At 40.9% G+C, this 20,181-nt stretch overlaps 1 protein-coding gene and 1 long non-coding RNA gene across 2 annotated transcripts in view; one reads left to right on the plus strand and one right to left on the minus strand.

Moving 5' to 3' along the window:
- Nucleotides 1-2,982: 2,982 nt before the first annotated feature.
- On the minus strand, nt 2,983-12,349 carry PSMD7 (proteasome 26S subunit, non-ATPase 7). Its single transcript, XM_006110113.3, is given in 8 exon segments — nt 2,983-3,961; nt 4,699-4,790; nt 6,891-6,971; nt 7,937-8,034; nt 8,737-8,750; nt 8,752-8,818; nt 9,638-9,729; nt 12,154-12,349. Coding segments are annotated over 8 exon segments (957 nt in total). The 5' UTR covers nt 12,228-12,349; the 3' UTR covers nt 2,983-3,522.
- Nucleotides 12,350-12,501: 152 nt separating this feature from the next.
- The window catches only part of LOC111826524, a 33,024-nt gene continuing 25,344 nt past the window's right edge, over nt 12,502-20,181 (plus strand). Inside the window, exon 1 of the long non-coding RNA XR_002829863.1 lies at nt 12,502-12,769. This is a non-coding gene — a long non-coding RNA (uncharacterized LOC111826524). The remainder of the gene's footprint in view (nt 12,770-20,181) is intronic.

The following is a 20,181-nucleotide window of genomic DNA, read 5'->3' on the forward strand; positions in this document are numbered from 1 at the left end:
GGCGTCTTAAAAACAGATTCCCAGAGATTGTAATGCAGTAATTTACACTGACATAAATTAAATCTAAGAAGGTAACACTGAACATGCATCATGTCCTAATTATTTTACCACATTTTACTATTATGTGTGTTCTTGAGGTATTTTTATCTGTTGTATCCATATTTAGGTAATACTGTGCAGTGCTGTGCGTCTCTCCCCAACTCACGTTGGTGTATTGAAATCAGCCCTGGTGATTTACACCAGGGAAATTGGCAAAGGCTACAAATTAACCCTTTCCCCTCTTTTTTTTGGAGAAGTGTTACTAGCACACCACTGAAAACTGTCTTTAAAGAGATCAGTAGTGGTATCAGCAGTGAGGAAAATGAAAGCATGAGTTATTGAAGGGCAGAGAAAACCTTGTATATAATTGCCCAAACAGTAGGGTGGGGTGTGGCAACTTCACCCAATCTTTTTGCACCCATGCAACGCTCCAGCTTCCTTTAAAATCTTGCCTGGATGACTGCAGCCAAAAGCAGAAGTGACAGGAAGCAACTTTGGGGGAAGATTTCCCAATTCTTTGTTGAACTGGCAATCAAATGTTTCTCTTGCCAAGAGATGAGATTATGGTGCCATCTAGTGTTGAAGAACAGATTGGCTCGAGAGAGGAAAGCTTACAGATTTCTCTTGATTTAGGCTCTGGGAACATAGTAACTGCCATCGTTTTTCTCCCTTTCTTTTCTTCTATTTTCTTTCTTCACGTCTATTTCCCTTTCTGAGTGCCTTTCTCTTTCCACCTACTCCCCAACAAGAATAGCCATTGATTTTTTTGAAAGATCTCAAGTCTGTTTAGCTTTTAGGCAAATATAGATAATACTATTGGCATAGCAATATGCAAATCAGTGCTTGCCTGTATTATGTATTATTTGGAGTGAATTTGTTTAGGGAAATTGTAGAAATCATCTCTTATGGGTCACATAAATCAAATGTTCTCTGCTTTCCCAACACGACCCATCTCCTTCCCATTTCCTGGGACAGGGGCAGAGGAAGTAGTGGTGTTAGTGTGTTATAGTGTCACCAACAACCCTAATTCATTTGCAAGTCTGATTTCTCATTTTCTTAGAAAAATGGTAGACTATAAGGCTTGTTCATAACTTCCCAGTGAATAGGATATTTCATTATTTTATGAGGACCTGTGTTGTCATCTATTTAAAGTAATTGTATATGGTTGGGTTCTCACAGCTGGAGGGTCCTCTAGAAATTGGAGTGAGATCCTGGGGTTGCTAATTCCTGCTGGGAAGGTTTACTTTGCCGCTAGCACACTGGAGAAGTAATATGGTAGCCTCTGAGTAAGATTACTTCCCTTTGTCCCTTTAGTGATTAATGGTCCGAACAAAATTAAATAACATTTAACAATAATTAGTTGGCCTAAAGCTGTTGGTTCATTATGATAGTTTCTATTTTTACATTAAGAACTAACCTATAAGTTCAGGGAGATTTTGGATGTTAGTTATCAAACAAAACCATTAAGGAATAAATATCTTTCTCTCTGTAAAGTATGTAGCAGGAGTAACAAGTCATTCTGAAGTCTTTGGCAGTGGAAGTGAAGGTAAAATATGAGTTCCAGACTCGGGATCAGATTTCTTCCGGGATTGTTTCCAAAACAGAAGTAGTGGAGAAATCTCATCTTGTGTTGGCCAGACTATACAAATGCAAAATTTCATTTTAAGTCAGGGCCATGGGTTTTACAGTCAAGTCAGCCATCTGTCTACGCAAGATTTCCACCAATAGCCTTATGATGCTCACCCTTATAGAGGATGGCAGTTTTGCCTTAGAAAGTGAGCCTAAATGACTCCAGTGGCTATGAACTGTTTTCATTAGAAGCAGGAACTGAGGATCCTGTTAGGAAGGTAAAGTCAATTTTATCCACATGTGGGTCAAACTATTCGATATAACAAAGCCCGAGTACAGTATTCCCATGTTCTTAGATGCTCAATAAACATTCCAATTTATCAAATGGTGGCAAACTTAAAATGCCTGTGGCATTAGACCCTAGAAAGCTTTTCAAGTCCAAATTGTACTACCAAAGGCAGACCTGACTCCTGTGTGGTCCGATTGCCACCTGACCCTTACATAAAGGACCCGCCTGCCTAAGGCTCAGAACCATTGCATCCTGGCTCTTCTCTCCATTCCCTGGAGAGTTAGTGTTCCATGTTTCCTTTCTCACATCAGTCTGTTGTAAACATGGAAACTAAATCACAAAAAGCTTCAACACTCCTGTTACTTTAATTTAAAATTTGTTACATGCAAAACCATCTGATCTTTGCTGTAATAGGAAGACTTGGTTGCCAGTAGTCCTTCCTTTACCACCTCTTTTTATCCCAGAATCTTATAATGAACTTTGAAGTGAATCCTCATGTGGGCATGCTTCTATTTATGTAAAATAAAAGCTCAGTCAGTCATACATCGTATTATTGACCCTCAAGTTTCCACTAATTAGTTCATTGGCAGATCTGTGTAATAGAGATTGATACTTTTGGTAACTTTGAAGTATAACACTGTGAAGTGGTTTCTGAGATTGACTTGACTCAGTTGTAGTGCTAACTCGTTGTGTTCTTAAATCTTTGGATTGGTACGAGAGAACTTCAAGGAGGTCCTAACTGCTCAAGAAAGAAAATTAATATCCAAGCGACTACTGTATGTCAAATGACCAAGAACCTTATTTAATCTGTTCCTAGAGGAGCCCTGAGCACTTATTTTGGGGGGAACTTCATTCCATCCTCAGTAACACTTCGCAGAGAAGGTGAGGCACAAACGGGGACCTAGGTCCTCTAGGCAGAGTTAAGAACTCACCTGACTGTTTTTTAAAGGAATGGGATTCTTTTTCATAAAAGATTCCAAGTCTAAAATACTTCTTTAAGGCAGTTTCAATTAAAGATTGTTTTGGCTGCTTCTGAATATAATAGATTGCCACTCCCGGAGTCAAAAACGACTAGAACACAAGACTTAAAAACCAAGCCATTTAATTGTCTTTAAGGTAAACAATACATGGAGCTGGATCCCAAGCCCCGAGAATGCCAGAGCTCAAGGTCCCTGTGTCCCGTGGTGTGATATTCTCAACGGAGCTCAGAAGGGTCAGAACTCAGAGGTGTTGGAGGCAGAGCACTTCTGGAATTCACACATTCCACTTAGCAATTTTGCAAACTGCCAGAAACAGAGCCCAAGAGTCTTTTGAGATGGGGAAAATTCAACTCCTGGTTTTATAGATAAAAGAATGAAGAGTACCAAAAATGTTGTTTACTTTTGTCACACAGTCTGAATCCTGAGCTGTCGTAATCCCAATTCATAGCATCCTATGCTGTAGTTTAGGTACGAGATCAGTCCCTCTATCCATTCACTTCCATGTAATGCCACAGCAAGAGTGACCTGGGGCAGAGAGCTCTTGTCAATACAGCTTTTTAACAAGCACTTAAATGAAAAGAACCCTCTGGCGGCACACAAGTTAGTTTATAAGATTTTAATTTACAAATTAAAAAGCTACATGTTTTATTTTTTCTCCTTTTTCTCTTCTTTCTTTATATCACTCTTTTCCTTATCTTTCTCTTTGTCATCTTTTCTATCCTTTTTGCTCTCTTCTTTTTCCTGCCCTTCTTTTTTCTCTGCATCCCGGTTGGCAATCTTGTTGTTGATGAGGTTGTGCAGGGCAACCACTGAACGGATCAGGGAGGCCAAATACACCACGACCATCTGGTCGTTGGTCTTTAGGTAAAAGGCCTTGACAAACTCCTGCAGGCTAACGTCTGGCAGCAGGTTGAAGACATCCTGCAGCTGGTAGATGATCTGGTGGTTGATGGGAAGCTTGCCTGTAGCCACTTTCTCCAGGTAGCCTTTGATATCCAGAAGTTTGGAGTTCAGTCCCTTCAAACCATGCACCTGGTTTGTGATCCGCTGGGAAAGAGTGCCCACAGTAGTGTCTTTGATGTCTCTGTAATAACCCACAGGAAGGGCAGGAAAAAGCATCAGTGTACTTACTGTATTACCTCCCAGGTTCTTACATTCTAAGGAAACACCTAGCTTTGTGGGGAGGGGCAAGTTTTCAAAAAAAAATGTTATTCCTCCATTTTACAAAGATCTGAGTATAAATTGGCTTAACTTTGTTTTCATTGGGAGGCATATATTTTGTTTTTCTTATCACAGGGCATTTTTCAAAAGAAAAGAGAGAGCCGAAATGGAATTTGTTTCAAAAAACACAATCAAAACTCTCGCCTCCAACTTTCCTAACAAAGGGTAGCATTTTCCCCACCTGCATCTATACAATGTTGCGAGAAGTTTAAATTAGCAGTAACATTTTGAATTGAAAGAAATCTTACTGAAAAAAATGATGACATTTTTTAATAAATCAGGGTTATAGAAGTAGAGTACTTTAAAATAAAGCCCATCCCAAGTGGATTCTCTGCAGAAAACTGGCTAGCTACATTCACCGAAAAGGTCACCTTGGAAGAAAACATGCCTATACTTTCTTCACACACCTGTTCCTTTCCCAGTCAGCGTTATAGTTTTCACACAAGGTGTACATCCACAAAGTCACAAATCGTAACTCAGGACACTTTAGAGATGATACAGGTCTAGAACCCATGTCCCTGCACTCCTGATACAGCTCTCTCCCTTACACTGAGCAGCCTCTTGGGCTGCTTATGAGTCTGACACCATCCAAAGTCTCACCGTAACAAGTGTTCGACCCCAACTTCTTCAGCTTCCTCTGCTCCAATTTCACTGGTCACGTGCTCAAATGTTTTTGAGGTTGGAGTTCCATCCTGGGAGAGAAGGCTTAACTGTAGTTATTTGCTTACAAACAAACTGACACAAGTTCCTTTCCACACCTTGATTCCTGTTTTAAATCAAATCACTTCATGGATTCATTACTGGGTTTTCCATGGCAAGAGTGGATAAGATTTGCTTTGAAAGCTTAGTCTTCTGAACTAACGTGACAGAGTCTGCTGGAGCATCATGAGCTCGTTTCTGAGGAAATTCTTGATAATCCTCTCAACCCCACAAGTGGGGATGGACACTCAGGCAAGTCTGGATTAGGCTGATTTTTAAAGTATATAGTTCTTGCCCTAGCTGCTCTGGTTCAGTGGACAGAGTGCTGGCCTGCGGACTGAAGGGTCCAGGGTTTGATTCTGGTCAAAAGCACATGCCCAGATTGCGGGCTCAATCCCCAGTAGGGGGAGTGCAGGAGGCAGCTGAACAATGATTCTCTCTCATCATTGATGTTTCTCTCTCTCTCTCTCTCTCTCTCTCTCTCTCTCTCTCTCTCTCTCTCTCTCTCTCCCTTCCTCCCTGAAATCAATGAAAATAAAGTATACAGTTCTTTCTAGCAAAGGCAATACGAGCTCAGGTCAGAAACATAACATTTAACCACCTATTGTCCCTTGGATCAAACAAAGCAGAGCACCAAAATGCTGCAGTCAGAACAACTTTCTGGTGGCCTGAATTTACCAAAGGATCTGCTTGGGGATGTGGCGACTGTATCACCTAGGGACTTCCCCATGGGACTCGGAGATAATTTCCTCAGGTCTAGTGTCAGAAGGGGCTGTACGTCTCTTGAAAAGGCTATAACCAGACTGCCTGGGTTCACAGTCTGGCTTTGCCATGCATGTGATCAGGGAGCTGCAGGACCTTGGGTGAGTCACTTAACTTCTACCAAGCGGCATAAACCTTAGCTGTTATTTTATCCATAACAGTGTGAATCCTGCCAATGCAATTTTCCTCTTGGCTTTGTTTGCTAGGATGATGAGAGACTTTAATGATCTTGAGGACGTCATGGCATGCCTTTTTAGGTACTAATTTTCTCCAAGTTTCATCTTATAAATGACCCTTATGTCCTCTCCATCCACTATTTAACATTCCTGCTGCATTGGTGTGTGTACATGCATGCATGAGTGTAAGCCACCTCAGATTCCTTTTTGAAAGGGGCAGGGTAAAGATTAACTTAAAAACAACTGTATCAAGACAGGAATGAAAGCCTTATGGCAACTAGACAATAAATTGAGACCTAAGCTCCCTGTAGCAAGACAAAAAGAGTAATAGGAGGATAGAGCTCAGGGCAAGGAGCATTTGCAGAAAGCTAACCTAAAATGTCTTTCTCCAGATTTAAAAACTGAATATAAGGATATATACTACATATTTAAAGCTAAAGACAGACTTTAATTATCCCTCAGGCTTTTGACTTTGGACATTCAAGATTAAATTACTTGCACACCCTCAGTGCAAATATTTTATGCTTCTAACAAAACATGTTTTCACTACAAATCGTATCTTAGAGTTAGAGTTCAATTTTCCTGGAAATAGAGAAAAGATATATTCTGGCAGCTCTTTCTAGCTATACCTAAAGCACAAGCTAATGAACCTGAGAGCAAGTACTGGCTGAGTATCCAGGTGTCAAATCACACAGATGGGTCTTGCCATCTAGCCCCAGCCAGCTCTGACCTACTCTATTTGAAAACCTATGCTCTAGCCATTAGGGATTGAAAATCTCCAAGGAGAAAGGAATAGTGGCCCAGGGGGGCCCAACAGTGGAAAGTGCATTAGATTAAGGCTAAGCTCACCAGGTTCTGCATTTACTTTGCTGTGAACATCTCTGGGCAATCACTTAACTACTTTGGGCCTCAATTTCATTTGTAAAAGGGGACTTTAGATCTCTATGGTCCACTCGTTTCTAAAATATGGCTATTCAAACACTCAAAGGGAAAAACCATAATATCAAACTGTTAACAGACATCAACAATCTTCTCTTTCTTATAAAGAGATAAAGGATTTGTTGACTTGAAAGTGGAAAAACAAAACAAAACCCCAAACAATTGCCTAATAAGTAGCAAATCTATTTATTCTAGACTCATAGCAAGATGACTTACGTCATGAACTTCTTCCACTGAAATATATGCTTCTGTGGGCAGTCCCAGGTCCTTTGGTTTCACATCAATGATGACTAATACCTTGCAGAAAAACACATCTTAGCAAACCACCTCACACTGAGTATATAGGAATGACAGCAGCCATTCTTCTGATCATGAGTACTGAAGGATTTCATTCAACCAGACAAAAGCCAGAATTTACATGCAAATTATCTCATCATTTGCTTTGTTCTACACCCCCATCTCTCTCTATATAAAAGCCTAAGTGACCGTCTGAGCATCTGACCCGTAGCTATGACGAGCACTGACCACCAGGGGGCAGATGCTCAACGCAGGAGCTGTCGAGCTGTGGTGACTTGGCAGCTGCAGTTCTCGGGTGACGCACCCGGAACCAGAGAGGAGGGAGCCCAATTCCGGGGTGCGACACCTGAGAACCGCCCTCTCGCATTCCGGGACCCCTCGGGGGATGTTGGAGAGCTGGTTTCGGCCCTATCCCCACAGGCCAGGCCGAGGGACCCCACCTACCGGGGAGGGACCACAGGAGGTTGGCTCCAGGGTGTGTCCGGCCCATCTGGCCCAGTCCCGTCCTGCCGGCCACCTTCTAATTAATTTCCTTTCAATGTGCACGAATCCATGCACTGGGGCACTAGTTAATTAATAAGCTGAGAGGTAGTCTATAATATGGTGATCAAACTCAAGGAAATCAGAGTTAAAACAGCCAACATTTTAATCCCAGTCACACCACCTATGAGACCTTACTAACCATTTTAAACCTCAGTTTCCTCATTGTAAAGAGGATAACAGCCCCACAGAGTTACAGAGAGGATTAAGGGAGATAACTTATATACCTGGCACTTAGCACGTGTCTACTGTTAATTATTAAACATATTGGGTTATTGCATATTACACAAAACACTAAAAATTAACACAGGCTTACACAAAAACAGTAACAAAATTATTTTGCTGTTCAAATCCTTAAGATGCTCTTACTTAAGTAAACTGGCAAAGAATATCATTCAAGAGTTTTAATGATAGAGTGCACTCACTGAGTTAGGGCAGTATCTTTTCATGAGTTCATTGATGGCGATGTCATTCTTATGTAGTTTAGGGCCTGTGTGGTACCATCCAACTATTCTTTCTCTGGCTGGAAAGGAAAAAAAATTAAGTGGGTTTGAATTGTTAAAGATAATTCCCTCAACAAAGGGTAAGAACTCCAGTTATTATGCTCTCTAGCCTTTTCAGAATTTAAGACATCTATTTTAAACGTTGACTTATAAAATGTAAAACTCAAGAGAATTTTCAGAAAATAAGCAGCAAGGGAAATCCAGGCATCCACATCTCAGACTAGTTTAGGAGACCAGTCAACAATGAAAGCAACCAGAAAATAATTCTAAGGCAACACATAAATGTGGGTTCATGTCACATAGACTGCAATTGTAAGTGTTACAGGAATAAACATTTTCAAAGCAACGTGGTTGCTGTAATGAAATAAAATGAAAATAATACACATGAAGAGATATACTTATCCTGGTGGCACTAAAGCTCTAGGGGCAGGTGGATTTTATTTGATAGTTCTTTGGATTTCTGCTGCAGAGGGCTACCTCTCTCCCCTAAAACTTAGGTGGTCTTAACTTGCTTTTCTAGTTTCTTATTTATTCTTCCTCATTCTTCTACAAACACTAGTCTTACTGAAGTCTAGCTAAGGAAAGGGCCCTTGACATTAATCAAAGAAAAGGGAATATTTAAAAAAGAAAAAATGTTGCACACACACTTAAAGATAATGTAAATCAATGCCACAAGATCTTACACACACACACACACACACACACACACACACACGACATACCATTGACCTTCTTACATGTTTTCCAAATAATCATGGTCTAAAAACCAGACGGAATCATCTTTGTCATCTTCATCAAAAGGGACTAAAGAGGGGAAAAAAAAGCAATATTTATTTTAGGTAGAATTCTAGAGCACAGGTCATAATCAGAGACCCCTAGGCCAGATATCCGCAGAGGTGGGTTTGTCCAACACAGTATTGCAATTATTTTTGAATTGCTCTCATTAACAACTAGGAAACTTCACCTAAAAATCCAGACTCTGGCTTCTCTTGAAAAATCAGACCTGCCGACAACTGGCTAGAGCCAGGTAGAGGCTGAACCCTTTAAAACGGACCTGCTGAAAGCCCCATCACTTCCTAATATTTTCCATTTGGCAACTAACACTATCTGGTCCTTTTAGACACTGGAGTCAGTTACCCTTAGTCCAGGGGTCATGCCAACAATTATTTTGTTTTTTGTTGTTGTTGCTTTAATCATAACATACATTGAAATGTTCTTATAAAGATTCATGAAACAGAATAAAAGGGTAATGGTCTCCATCTCTCCTTTGCTAACCCATAACCGGTTAATAGTTAGTGCATAGGTTTACAAACGACAACAATTACCTATTTTTACACATAAAGTTTTACTAGACCACAGCTGCCATTTGTCTACATACTGTCTATAGTTGCTTTCCTGCTACAATAGCAGAGCTGGGCAGTTGCAATGGAGACTGTATGGTCTGCAAGTTTAAAATATTTATTACCCACTTTAGTGTGTAGCCTTTAGCCTCTCTTTTCATACCACAGCAATTCTTAATTAGAAGGTTTGCAGTAAAAAATGGAAAACACAAAATGTCGCTGTTAATTTTAAAGTTAATTGACATTTTAACCATGCTCAGAAAATGTAAAATTTGTTTTTTACCTGCAAAACTGTTAGATACATCCAGTACTTTCTTTTGCCATGACCCCAAAAGCACACCAACAACACGCTTCTGGTTTCCAACCTTGCCTATTCTGAATGAGAAAGGAGAAGGTCAGTCTAATAGGTACACAGAGGATGTGCCAACAAGTAGATACTCAACAGGAAATATTCATGTCAGATACAACTGAGTGAGTTTACCTGGAAACTAATCCCACTAAACAAATGTAATAGTCAGGTTACTCCTTAACATTAATTTCTAATAAATATAATGAGTAATTTATGAACTTTTTACACTGGCAGTTTTTACTCATTGTTAACTGGAAAGTAACATAAGCTTGGAAAAAATCTCAAACTTTATACAAATTTTAAATGGAGAAAATGAAAACTCCCTATCTTAAGAGTTTTAAAATGTTATTTGGTTGATGTTTGAAAAACATATTGAAGTTATGTCACCACATTTAATTTTATCTTTTTCTTTGCAGCTTACCTTTGTCTTTTATCTATTTATTTGTTTTTTTTTTCTATTTTATTCTTTTTTTAAATTCTTTATTGTTTAAAGTATTACCTAAGTCTCCTTTTCCCCCCCATTGACCTCTGGCCAGCCACTCCCACCCCCCTTACCTTTCTCTTTTAAACTTTTCCCATCTTCTCTATCCTTGAATCTTTTCAGGGATAAAGATGTTAAAGTAAAACCAGTTTTACTGTCCAGCTTGATGCTAACTGCTCTCTGGTACACCTACGCCATGTTGGCAGGCCCCACTAGATGTTATAAATCTTTGAACCAGCTAGGTAGTGGTTCTCAACCTTCCTAATGCCGCGACCCTTTAATACAGTTCCTCATGTTGTGGTGACCCCCAATTTCATTGTTACAAATTGAACATATTTAAAGCATAGTGATTAATCACAAAAACAATATGTAGTTATATATGTGTTTTCCAATGGTTTTAGGCGACCCCTGTGAAAGGGTCGTTTGACCCCCAAAGGGGTCGCGACCCACAGGTTGAGAACCGCTGAGCTAGGGGCTCAGAAAGTGATTCTGACCCAGAGGCTTGTGCATGTCATCTGTGGGCGTTCTGAATGGCTTAATTAGAAAGAAGTCAACAGTGAGCTGGTGACTAATCACACGGAGAGTAGAACTGAATGAGAAAGATTTTACTTCAGGATTTTTATCTCTATATCAAACCTCAGTGATTTTGTCCTAAGGAGCTACAAGTGTAGTAAGTGAGACACAGACACAATGCAACTCAATATTCAGAGGAAAGACAAAACCCACTGTGAAATGAACTATGATTTCTCAACAGTTGCTGGTTTCACATTGGTTTCATTGAATCACATGGTTTGGCAAATTTATAAATGCTTACTAACTATGGGGTTTGTATTAAACAAAGTTAAGGATTCTGTATTCCTGGTGCTTCTGATTTTTTTTGGAAAACTTAGGCACTGGGTTTGCACACTTCAAAGTTAACTCCCATACTTCCTGGCTTTTCTTTTGGTTTACAAAAATCGATTTGTCTTTTACAAAACCCTACATTTGTTATCTGACACAGCAGCTAGCAGTGTCCGTTTGTAACCTTAACAAGTGTTTGTTGAGTTTACGGAATAGAACTGACATGGTGACTGCCCCATCAGCACCCCTAGTATCCTATGGAAGAAAAACAGCAATTACTGTACAGTGGGAAAGCAAGCATATCCTGTTAGGCTGAGCGCCCTACAAGGCAAAGGAACTGAACTGGGGACCCTAAACCTCAAAGCCTCGAGTTTGTTTTTCGCTCTGGCTGACTTAGGAGTTGTACAAAGCAAAACGCTGGAGAATGAATGGGCACTTAAAAATCTGACACTACAGCAGTTGCTCCCCCACTGGGTCTCTTTTTACACTTGCTAATTCAAGTAATTATTTTGTAAAACGTATGAACACGTGTAACAGGTCCGGCGGGATGAACAACCTGAAAACAAGCAAGGGAAGGCGGGAGAAACATCTGGGGATGTTTTCTTATCTAATACATTAACGCCAAAGTCTCCAACTCATCTCATTTTTAAAAGAAAATCTGGATGTTAAACCAGATTCCAGCTCAGAAACTTTCACAAGTTAAAAACCATAGCTCTTCCAGGGCGCCGAGACCAGAATTTCGGTGACAGCCTTCAAAGGCACAGAAGCTAGAATCAGAAGGGCTTTCCTACGAGACGGGGGGGTGGGGGTGGGGAGATGAGGTGACAGATGGGCACGAGGCTTTGGGGGACCAGGGCCAATTGAAGGTTGTTGCTCCCATAGTCTAGCAGCCTACGGACCAGGATAGAGGAAATGGGCAGCCCAATCCTCGGGGTGCCGCCCGGCGCAGGGGGACAATGCTGGGTGACGTGGGCTTCCTGAACCGAGGTTAGCCTGGGTCCCTCGGCGAGACAGGGCCGCCCTCCGCCCATCAGCGCCCCAGCGGCCGCTTCGCCTTTCCCAGAGCGTCCGTGACTCAGCAGTGAAGGTGCCGCCGGCCCCGCGCAGCCGCCCCGCGCCGCCCGCTCACCGGTTAAAATGATCCACCACACTGAGCAGCACCAGGGGATGGACCACCACCTTCTGCACCGCCAGCTCCGGCATCGCGACACACCCCGCCCGCCAGGTTCCGCTCTCTGCGACCCGCAAACACAGGCAGCCACAGCGGCAGGCACACTCGCGGATCCTCCAGGCCCAGCTCCTCCTCTTCCGGCCCGGCCGGCGCCGCGCGGCCGCCGACTTCCGCTCCCAGAGTGCCCCGCGCGCGTCGCTCCCGGGATGACGCTCCCGCCGCCACCCGCAGGGGGGTTCGTGACGGAGAAAGGCGGGACCTGGCCTGGGTGAACAGCTACGAGTTTCCCTCGAAAATTAAAAGGACAAGGAAGACTGATAAAGGTTGACTCCCCGGTATTTGTCCTGCACCGTTCCCTGCAGTGGTTTTTCGCCTCAGTTCCCCCTCAGCCCCTTCCTACTCCCCCACCCCCCCGTCTGAAGACTAGAAAAAAGCACTAAGAAAAAAATATAAATAGTAGTAACTAATATTTCCACCATCCAGAAAATGTTCACTTTTGCTTCAAGTCACAATCCTCCAGAATTTCTTAGAAGAACTAACTTCAAATCTCTAGCATTAAGGCGCGCCCTTAATGGTAAATTTGGTAATTTATTTCATCCTCATTTTACTCTCTACTAGGGACACTTTGCAGATAATATGTGTTTATATTTCCCACTTGTCCTTATATTACCATTTAACTAGGGCTAACGAACGCAATTGGTGCCTACAGCGACAGCATTCAGGCTCGTTTTCAAGTAAAAACTTAGAAAAGTGCTGAAGAAAAGATGAAAGGAAATAAGGAAATGATGTTTTGGTATTTTGCTAGGAAAGAGAAAAAAGAAGACTAAATGGGGCCATGTAGGAGACAAGGACTTAGGCTTATTTGCAGAAAGAGCCAAATTACTTAAAATCCATGCAAGTTTATATTTCCGTCTAATTTTATTTTATTATTATTTAAAAAAATATTGTTGAAAGTATTATATATGTGCCCTTCCCCCCACCCCCAATTACCCCTTCTTGGCCCCCTCCGCCCCCCAGGCCTTCACCACCCTATGACGGTGTCCATGGGTTATGCATATACGCATAAAAGTTCTTGGGTTGATCTCTTAAGTTGCTGTTTCTCTAAACAAAAACAATACTTCAGCAACTTGAATTGTTTACTAACTGTTTATCCCGTCGCCAAACGCCTTTTATCTTCCCGATATTCAGAGGATTTCACCTCACTGAAGACCAGGAGGCGTCTGCTCTTAGCCTGCTTCCATGTAATCAGGGAGCTTTTGGTATTCTTTCTGGGTCTTGCCCGTCACTTTTAGAACAGGTACTCTTCCTACTTTTGGGAACACTACTTTGGCTTTTTCTCTTTCCTTTTAATTTTTTTTATTTTTATTTGGCTATCAGTTGGTTGCTACTACTGTAAAAAAAATCTATTGTTGAAAGTATTACATGTCCCCTTTTTTTCTCCCATTGACCCCTTATAGCCGGCTCCCGCCCCCTGCTACTACCTACTTAAGATAACAACTTTTAGATGAAGAAAATCTAAGCCAGCCTCATTGTGTCATGTGTTAAAGCATGCTTGCTGGTGTTTAGCACCTGATTAAAAGTAGACATTCTTGTTTAATCTCTTATGTGATGTTATTCCTCACAGGGTAGGCATGCAAATATGTATTAAAGAAAAAGCTTGCAAGGATATTCCCCCCTAATTTTGTAGTTAAAGATTTAATAGTTACCAGAAGATCAAAGATTGATTTTGACTTTTCTTTTGTGTCAAGTAAAGATTAGGAATTGGAGTTTAAAAGAAGCATTTTTTTTATTTAAAAATATATAGAATTTAATAAAGAAGATGAGTTGAAATCATAAGGAATGTATTTTCCATGTTGCCCTATTTTTTTTTTTTAATGGAAATGAAATCATACTTGGTACTGTAGCCACTACTGGGGGCTCAGTTCATTCAGAGGAATGCAGTAGGAGATATAAGAAACCCCTTCCTTTTGTTCATTGAATTCTGGACTTAATTTTAAAGGGCCTGATGAGAGTTTAAGATATTTTCCTTTGATTATATATATTTTTAATGTTAAAATCCCCCCCCCCCAGATTTATTTAGCTGTAATTGACATATAATATTGTGTATGTTTAAGGTATACAACATGATGACTTGATACACATATATATGGTGAAATGATTACCATAATAAGATTAGTTAACACCTCCATCATCTAACATAATTACCTTTTTTAAAAAAAACGTTAGTTACCATATTGTACTTTAGATTCCCATCTTATGAATGAAATTTTGTACTCTTTGACCAACATCTCCCCATTTCCCCCAACCCCAGCCTCTGGCAACCACTATTCTCTATTTTTGTGAGTTTGATTTTATTTAGATTCCACATACAGGGGTGGGCAAATATCGGTTTACAATTGTGAGCATGCAAAAGTTTATTTTAATATTATTATTTATTAATTATTGTATTACTAGAGGCCCAGTGCACGAAATTCCTGCAATGTAGGTGGGAGGTCCCTCAGCCTGGCCTGCGCCCTCTCACAGTCCAGGACCCCTCGCTCCTTACTGCCTGCCTGCTAGCTGCTCCTTACCGCTCGGCTTGCTGCTCCTTAGCGCTGCCGCGGAGGTGGGAGAGGCTCCTGCCACCGCTGCTGCGCTCGCCAGCTGTGAGCCCGGCTTCTGGCTGACTGGCGCTCCCCCTGTATGAGCGCACTGACCACCAGGGGGCAGCTCCTGAATTGAGCGTTGGCCCCCTGGTGGTCAGTGCGCATCATAGTGACCGGTCGTTCCGCTGTTCAGTCGATTTGCATATTAGGGTTTTGTTATACAGACAGTCCTCGGGTTATGTAGGACTTGACGTATGTCATTTTGTGGTTACGTCACCATCTCCCATTTATTTATAAAAAAACCATAAGTTCCGTCATTTCAACGTATGTACATATGTGCTTTATGTTTTTTATTTATTTACCACAAGTAAAGGTCAGGAATTGTAATCTTTCTTTTAAATTTTTTTTTACTGTTTCACTTCATTACTACTGTATATGTGCTCCATGTGAGTGACGTAGGTGCTTATGTAGGTGGGTTCCGACTTGCGGTGAAAATCGCGTTACGTTGCACCGTAGGAACGGATCTCCGACGTAACCCGAAGACCTACTATATAGGATTTTCCATATGAATGACTGTAAACCTACTTTTTCCCACCCTTGTGTAAGCAAGATCCTAAAGTATTTATTTTTCTGTCTCACTTATTTCACTTAGTGTAATGCCCTCAAGATCTCTATCAATGTTGTCACAAATGGCAGGATTTCCTCTTTATGGCTGAATAATATTTCACATTTTCTTATCTATTCATCCATTGACGGTCACTTAGGTTGTTGGCCTTTACTAACAATGAATGCTACAATGAACATGGGGTGCCTAGTTCTGTTTCAGAGAGTGATTTCATTTTCTTTGAATATATACCCAGAAGAGTGGTTGCTGGATCACATGGTACTTTTGTTTTGTTTTTTTGAGGAATCTTTACACTCTTTTCCTTAGTTGCAGTATCAGTTTACATTTCCACCAACAGTGCACAAGGTTCCCTTTTCTCCACATCCTTCCAACACTTATCTTCTGTCTTTTTGATACTGGTCATTCTACCATGTGTGAGGTGATATCTCATTGTGGTTTTGATTTGCATTTCCCTGATTATTAACATTTTTTCATGTACCTGTTGGCCATTTGTATGTCTTTGGATAAATGTCTATTAGGTCTGCTGCCCATTTTTAAATCAGGTATCCTATATAATAAAGAGCTAATATGCACATGGTCATCACACCCTCACGCTGTCATGCTGTAATGGCTCAGACACTCAACACTGGGGAGAGAGGAATGGGGACCAGCCAGGCACAAATGAGCTCGCAAGAGAGTAATGGGGATCAGCCAGGCTGCGGCCTGGGAGAGGGACAAGCTGCTCACCCCGTGGTCCCAGGCGCCTGTGGCTGTGGCTTGGGCAAAGCCGCCCGCCCATGGTCTCCTGCGGCTGTGGCTGGCCTGGGTGAAGCCGGCCCGTGTCCTGGGTGCCTGCAGCTGGCCAGATGGAGGGAAGCCCGGGTCCTGGACGCCTACAACTGGCCGGAGGAGGGGATCCTGGGTCCTGGGTGCGAGGCGAGGCAGAGGCGGGTAGGGGCGATCAGGCCAGCAGGGGAGCAGTTAGGGGCAATCAGGCCAGTAGGGGAGCAGTTAGGGGTGATCAGGCAGGCAGAGGTGGTTAGGGGCGATCAGGTAGACAGGCAGAGGGGTTAGGAGCAATCAGGCAGGCAGGCAGGCAGGTGAGCGGTTAGGAGCCAGTGGTCCCGGATTGCAAGAGGCAGTCCGACATCCCCCGAGAGGATGCAGGCCGGTTTGAGGGATCCCTCCACCCCCAGTGCATGAATGTCATGCACTGGGCCTCTAGTTTTTTAATATTAACTCCTTATTAGATATATACACTTTGAAGATTTTTCTCCCATTCTTTATGTTGTATTTTCATTTTGGTGATCACTTATTTTACTCTGTAGAGCAGTGGTTCTCAACCTGTGGGTCATGACCCCTTTGGGGGTCGAACGACCCTTTCACAGGGGTCGCCTAAGACCATCCTGCATATCAGATATTTACATTATGATTCATAACAGTAGCAAAATTTATGAAGTAGCAACGAAAATAATTTTATGGTTGGGGGTCACAACATGAGGAACTGTATTTAAAGGGCCAGAAGATTGAGAACCACTGCTGTAGAGGCTTATTAGTTTTGTGTAGTTACACTTGTTTATTTTTGCTTTTGTTGCCTACATTTTTGGTGTCATATCAAAAAAATTGTTGCCAAGACCAATGTTAAGGAGCTATTTCCCCTATGTTTTCTTCTAGGAATTTTACAATTTCAGGTTTTACTTTAAAGTCTTTAATTCATTTCAAGTTCATTTTTGTGTGTTGTAAGATAAGGATCCAATTTCATTTGTTTACATGTGAGCATCCAGTTTTCCCAACATCATTTATTGAAAATACTATTTTTGGTTCCCTTATCAATTATTAGTTGACTGTATATGTGTAGGGTTATTTCTGGTCTCTGTATTCTGTTTCATTGGTTTGTGTGTCTGTTTTTATGCCAGTACCATATTGTTTTTAAAATACATATTTTTGTATTGCTTTTTAGAGAGGGACGAAGGGAGAGGGAGAGAGAGAAACATCGGTGTGAGAATTGGCTACCTCCTACACTCCCCCTACTGGGGATGGAGCCTGCAACCCAGGCATGTGTCCTGATCAGGAATTGAACCAGCAACCTTTTGGTGCATGATTGATGCCCAACCAACTGAGCCACACTGGCCAGGGCAATACCATCTGTTTTGATCACTATAGCTTTGTAATAAAGTTTGACATCAGGAAGTATGATGCCGTCAACTTTGATGATCTTGCTTGAATTTGCTTTGGCTATTTGGGGGTCTTTGTGGTTCATACAAATTTTAGTATTATTTTTTCTATTTCTGTGGAAATTGTCATTGAAATTTTGGTATTGAAGCTATAGATGTCTTTGAGTGGTATGAGCATTTTAACAATATTCTTCCTATTCATGGATGTGGGATATCTTTTCGTTTATTTGTGTCTTCCTCAGTTTCTTCCATCCTATAATTTTCAGTATAAGGTCTTTCAACTCCTTGGCTAAATTTATTTCTAAGTATTTTTTTTAATGCTATTGTAAGTGGAATTGTATTCTTTGTTTCTTTTTCAGATATTTCCTTTTACTCATGTGACTGCAGGGGCTACCTGTAGGTGTGTGCAACCACACAATTCTTGATTGCTAGTGGGGAAACCATACTCTAGCTCAAACATGAAGGGAAATTTATCTTACGTAACAGACAAGTTCAAGGGCTCTGCTGGTTCCAGGGTCTCCAATGGTGTTTTTCTGTCTACCTTTAAGCATCCTGTGTTCTGGCTCCTTCTTCAGATAAATTTCCTACCAGTGACAGGGAAACGTATTGATGGCCACAATCAGTCTTAGGTTTAAATCTTTAAAGCAGTGGTTCCCAAACTTATTTGGCCTACCGCCCCCTTTCCGGAAAAAATATTACTCAGCCCCTGGAAATTAATTTTTTTTAAATGTTAATAGCAGTTACTCATCACCCCCAAATGCACCTGTGGCCATCACCGCCCCCCCCTGGATCGCTGCAGCGCCCACCGGGGGGCGGTAGTGCCCACTTTGGGAATCACTGCTGTAAAGGAAGGGAGACCTTGAACTCCAAATCTTAATTTATGAAATTTGATTGGCCTTTGTAGGTCTGGATTCCATCCCAGAACTAACTGCTGTGCCCAGGGGAAGGGAGTTTCCTAAATGTCCAGTTTGGGATCAGTTTGGGGTTGGGGCAGTTGTGATAGATCAACTCATTAGGATCACATGGAGTGGGGAAGGAAAAAGAGGATGTTGTAAACCAGAAGGGAGGATTGAATGCTGGGCAGGCCAAAACAAGTCTATCCTGTGATAGAGCTTAGCACAGGTTTTGGAACATAGTAAAAACTCAATAGAGTTAGACATGATTATTATTAGAGTGTAGGGTCATCATCATTATTATATTTTAGAACGTATTATAAGAATTTTGTATTTTTACTACCTGGTGTTTCTATTTTAAATAACCTAGTATGTAAGAATTGAAATTCATCTTTTGTGTTTACTGAGTATTTTTTTAATCTTTATCTTTTGCCTCAGGTTTTTAGTTTATGAAAATGTGTTTTTTAAAATTCTTTTTTCTAAATGCATTTCTGATCATTTTGATTTTTCAAATGACTAACTATTGCAGACTTGATTAGTTTAAAAGCGGTTTTCCTTGTCTTAGGCTTTACACAAGTGATTGCTCCATGTGTCGGCCCTGGATACCTGCATGGTTGTTATTTCTCTTGTTATTGTCATATTTCATTTAACTGCAAATTAAAAAGAACTAAAAAAAAATTACAGCAATTTCTAGTTTATATCCAGGAAATAGAACTCTCCACAGGAACCTTTGCATGGTACAAATATGTTAGAAAACCATTTTCCATTGTGCTTTGAAAGCTTGTAAGGAGGCCACAGTGGAGCACAGTTCACTTCTCTTGGATGAAGCCCAGAGAGACTGTGGTGTGCAGCCTGCAGGAGATCTCCCATCTGAAGAATTAATTTTCTTTCAGGATCAGTGTTAGGGGCTGTTGCGATTAAAACAAGACACTTTAAGATTGGTACAGGAACACTTACAACAGTTGACTATAAAAGAAAACCCAGGAGGCCAGATTCAGCCCTGGGAGCTACTTTTGTTTGAGCCTCAGACCTTTATTTTGAATTTACCTCTTCCTTCAATTACACAGGCTTTCAGCTTTAATAAAAAGAATTCATTAAATTAATATAATAAACAACTATTCTCATCTCTTTAATGTTCTAAAATGTCTTGAAGGCCACTTTGCACTTATGTCTTTTGTTTCCATTCTGATTCTTTTCAGAGCCACTCTTAATGGTTGTGTAAAATGAAACATTTTTTTTTCTTTTCAGTTTTACCTGACTTTTAGATGTAGATTGATGAATGTACCGTCAAAACTAGTATAAGGTTTGGAGACAGATGAAGCTTTTCATCTTTTTAAGTAGAGGTATTTTTCCTTTTCTTATTTTCTTCAAGACAGTAAATCAAAGATGTATTTACTTTGAATTTGAAAACAGGCAATAATATTAGATAACTGCTGTTGGAAGAAAAAAATTAACCATATCCTAATATCAAGTGTAGCAACTCATTTTAGTTTTTATGTTCCTTCCAGTTTTGGGCACATGCACACATCTCTAGTTTCCTAGTATTAATGAAACTAGGAAAATTATTGAGGAGGAATTTAGAGCAAGTTGGATCAATTTGAAGTTGGTCTACTTTATGTTTTAACAATAGAGCAATGTTTGTCAACAGTAAACTGTAATTTTTGCTTTCTGCAAGAACAACATAAGGCAAACATCTTAAAAAAATAAGTACATTGCTCACATAATGTGGG

This window comes from Myotis lucifugus, unplaced genomic scaffold, assembly GCF_000147115.1.
Source record: "Myotis lucifugus unplaced genomic scaffold, Myoluc2.0 scaffold_88, whole genome shotgun sequence".
Classification (NCBI taxonomy): Eukaryota; Metazoa; Chordata; class Mammalia; order Chiroptera; family Vespertilionidae; genus Myotis; species Myotis lucifugus.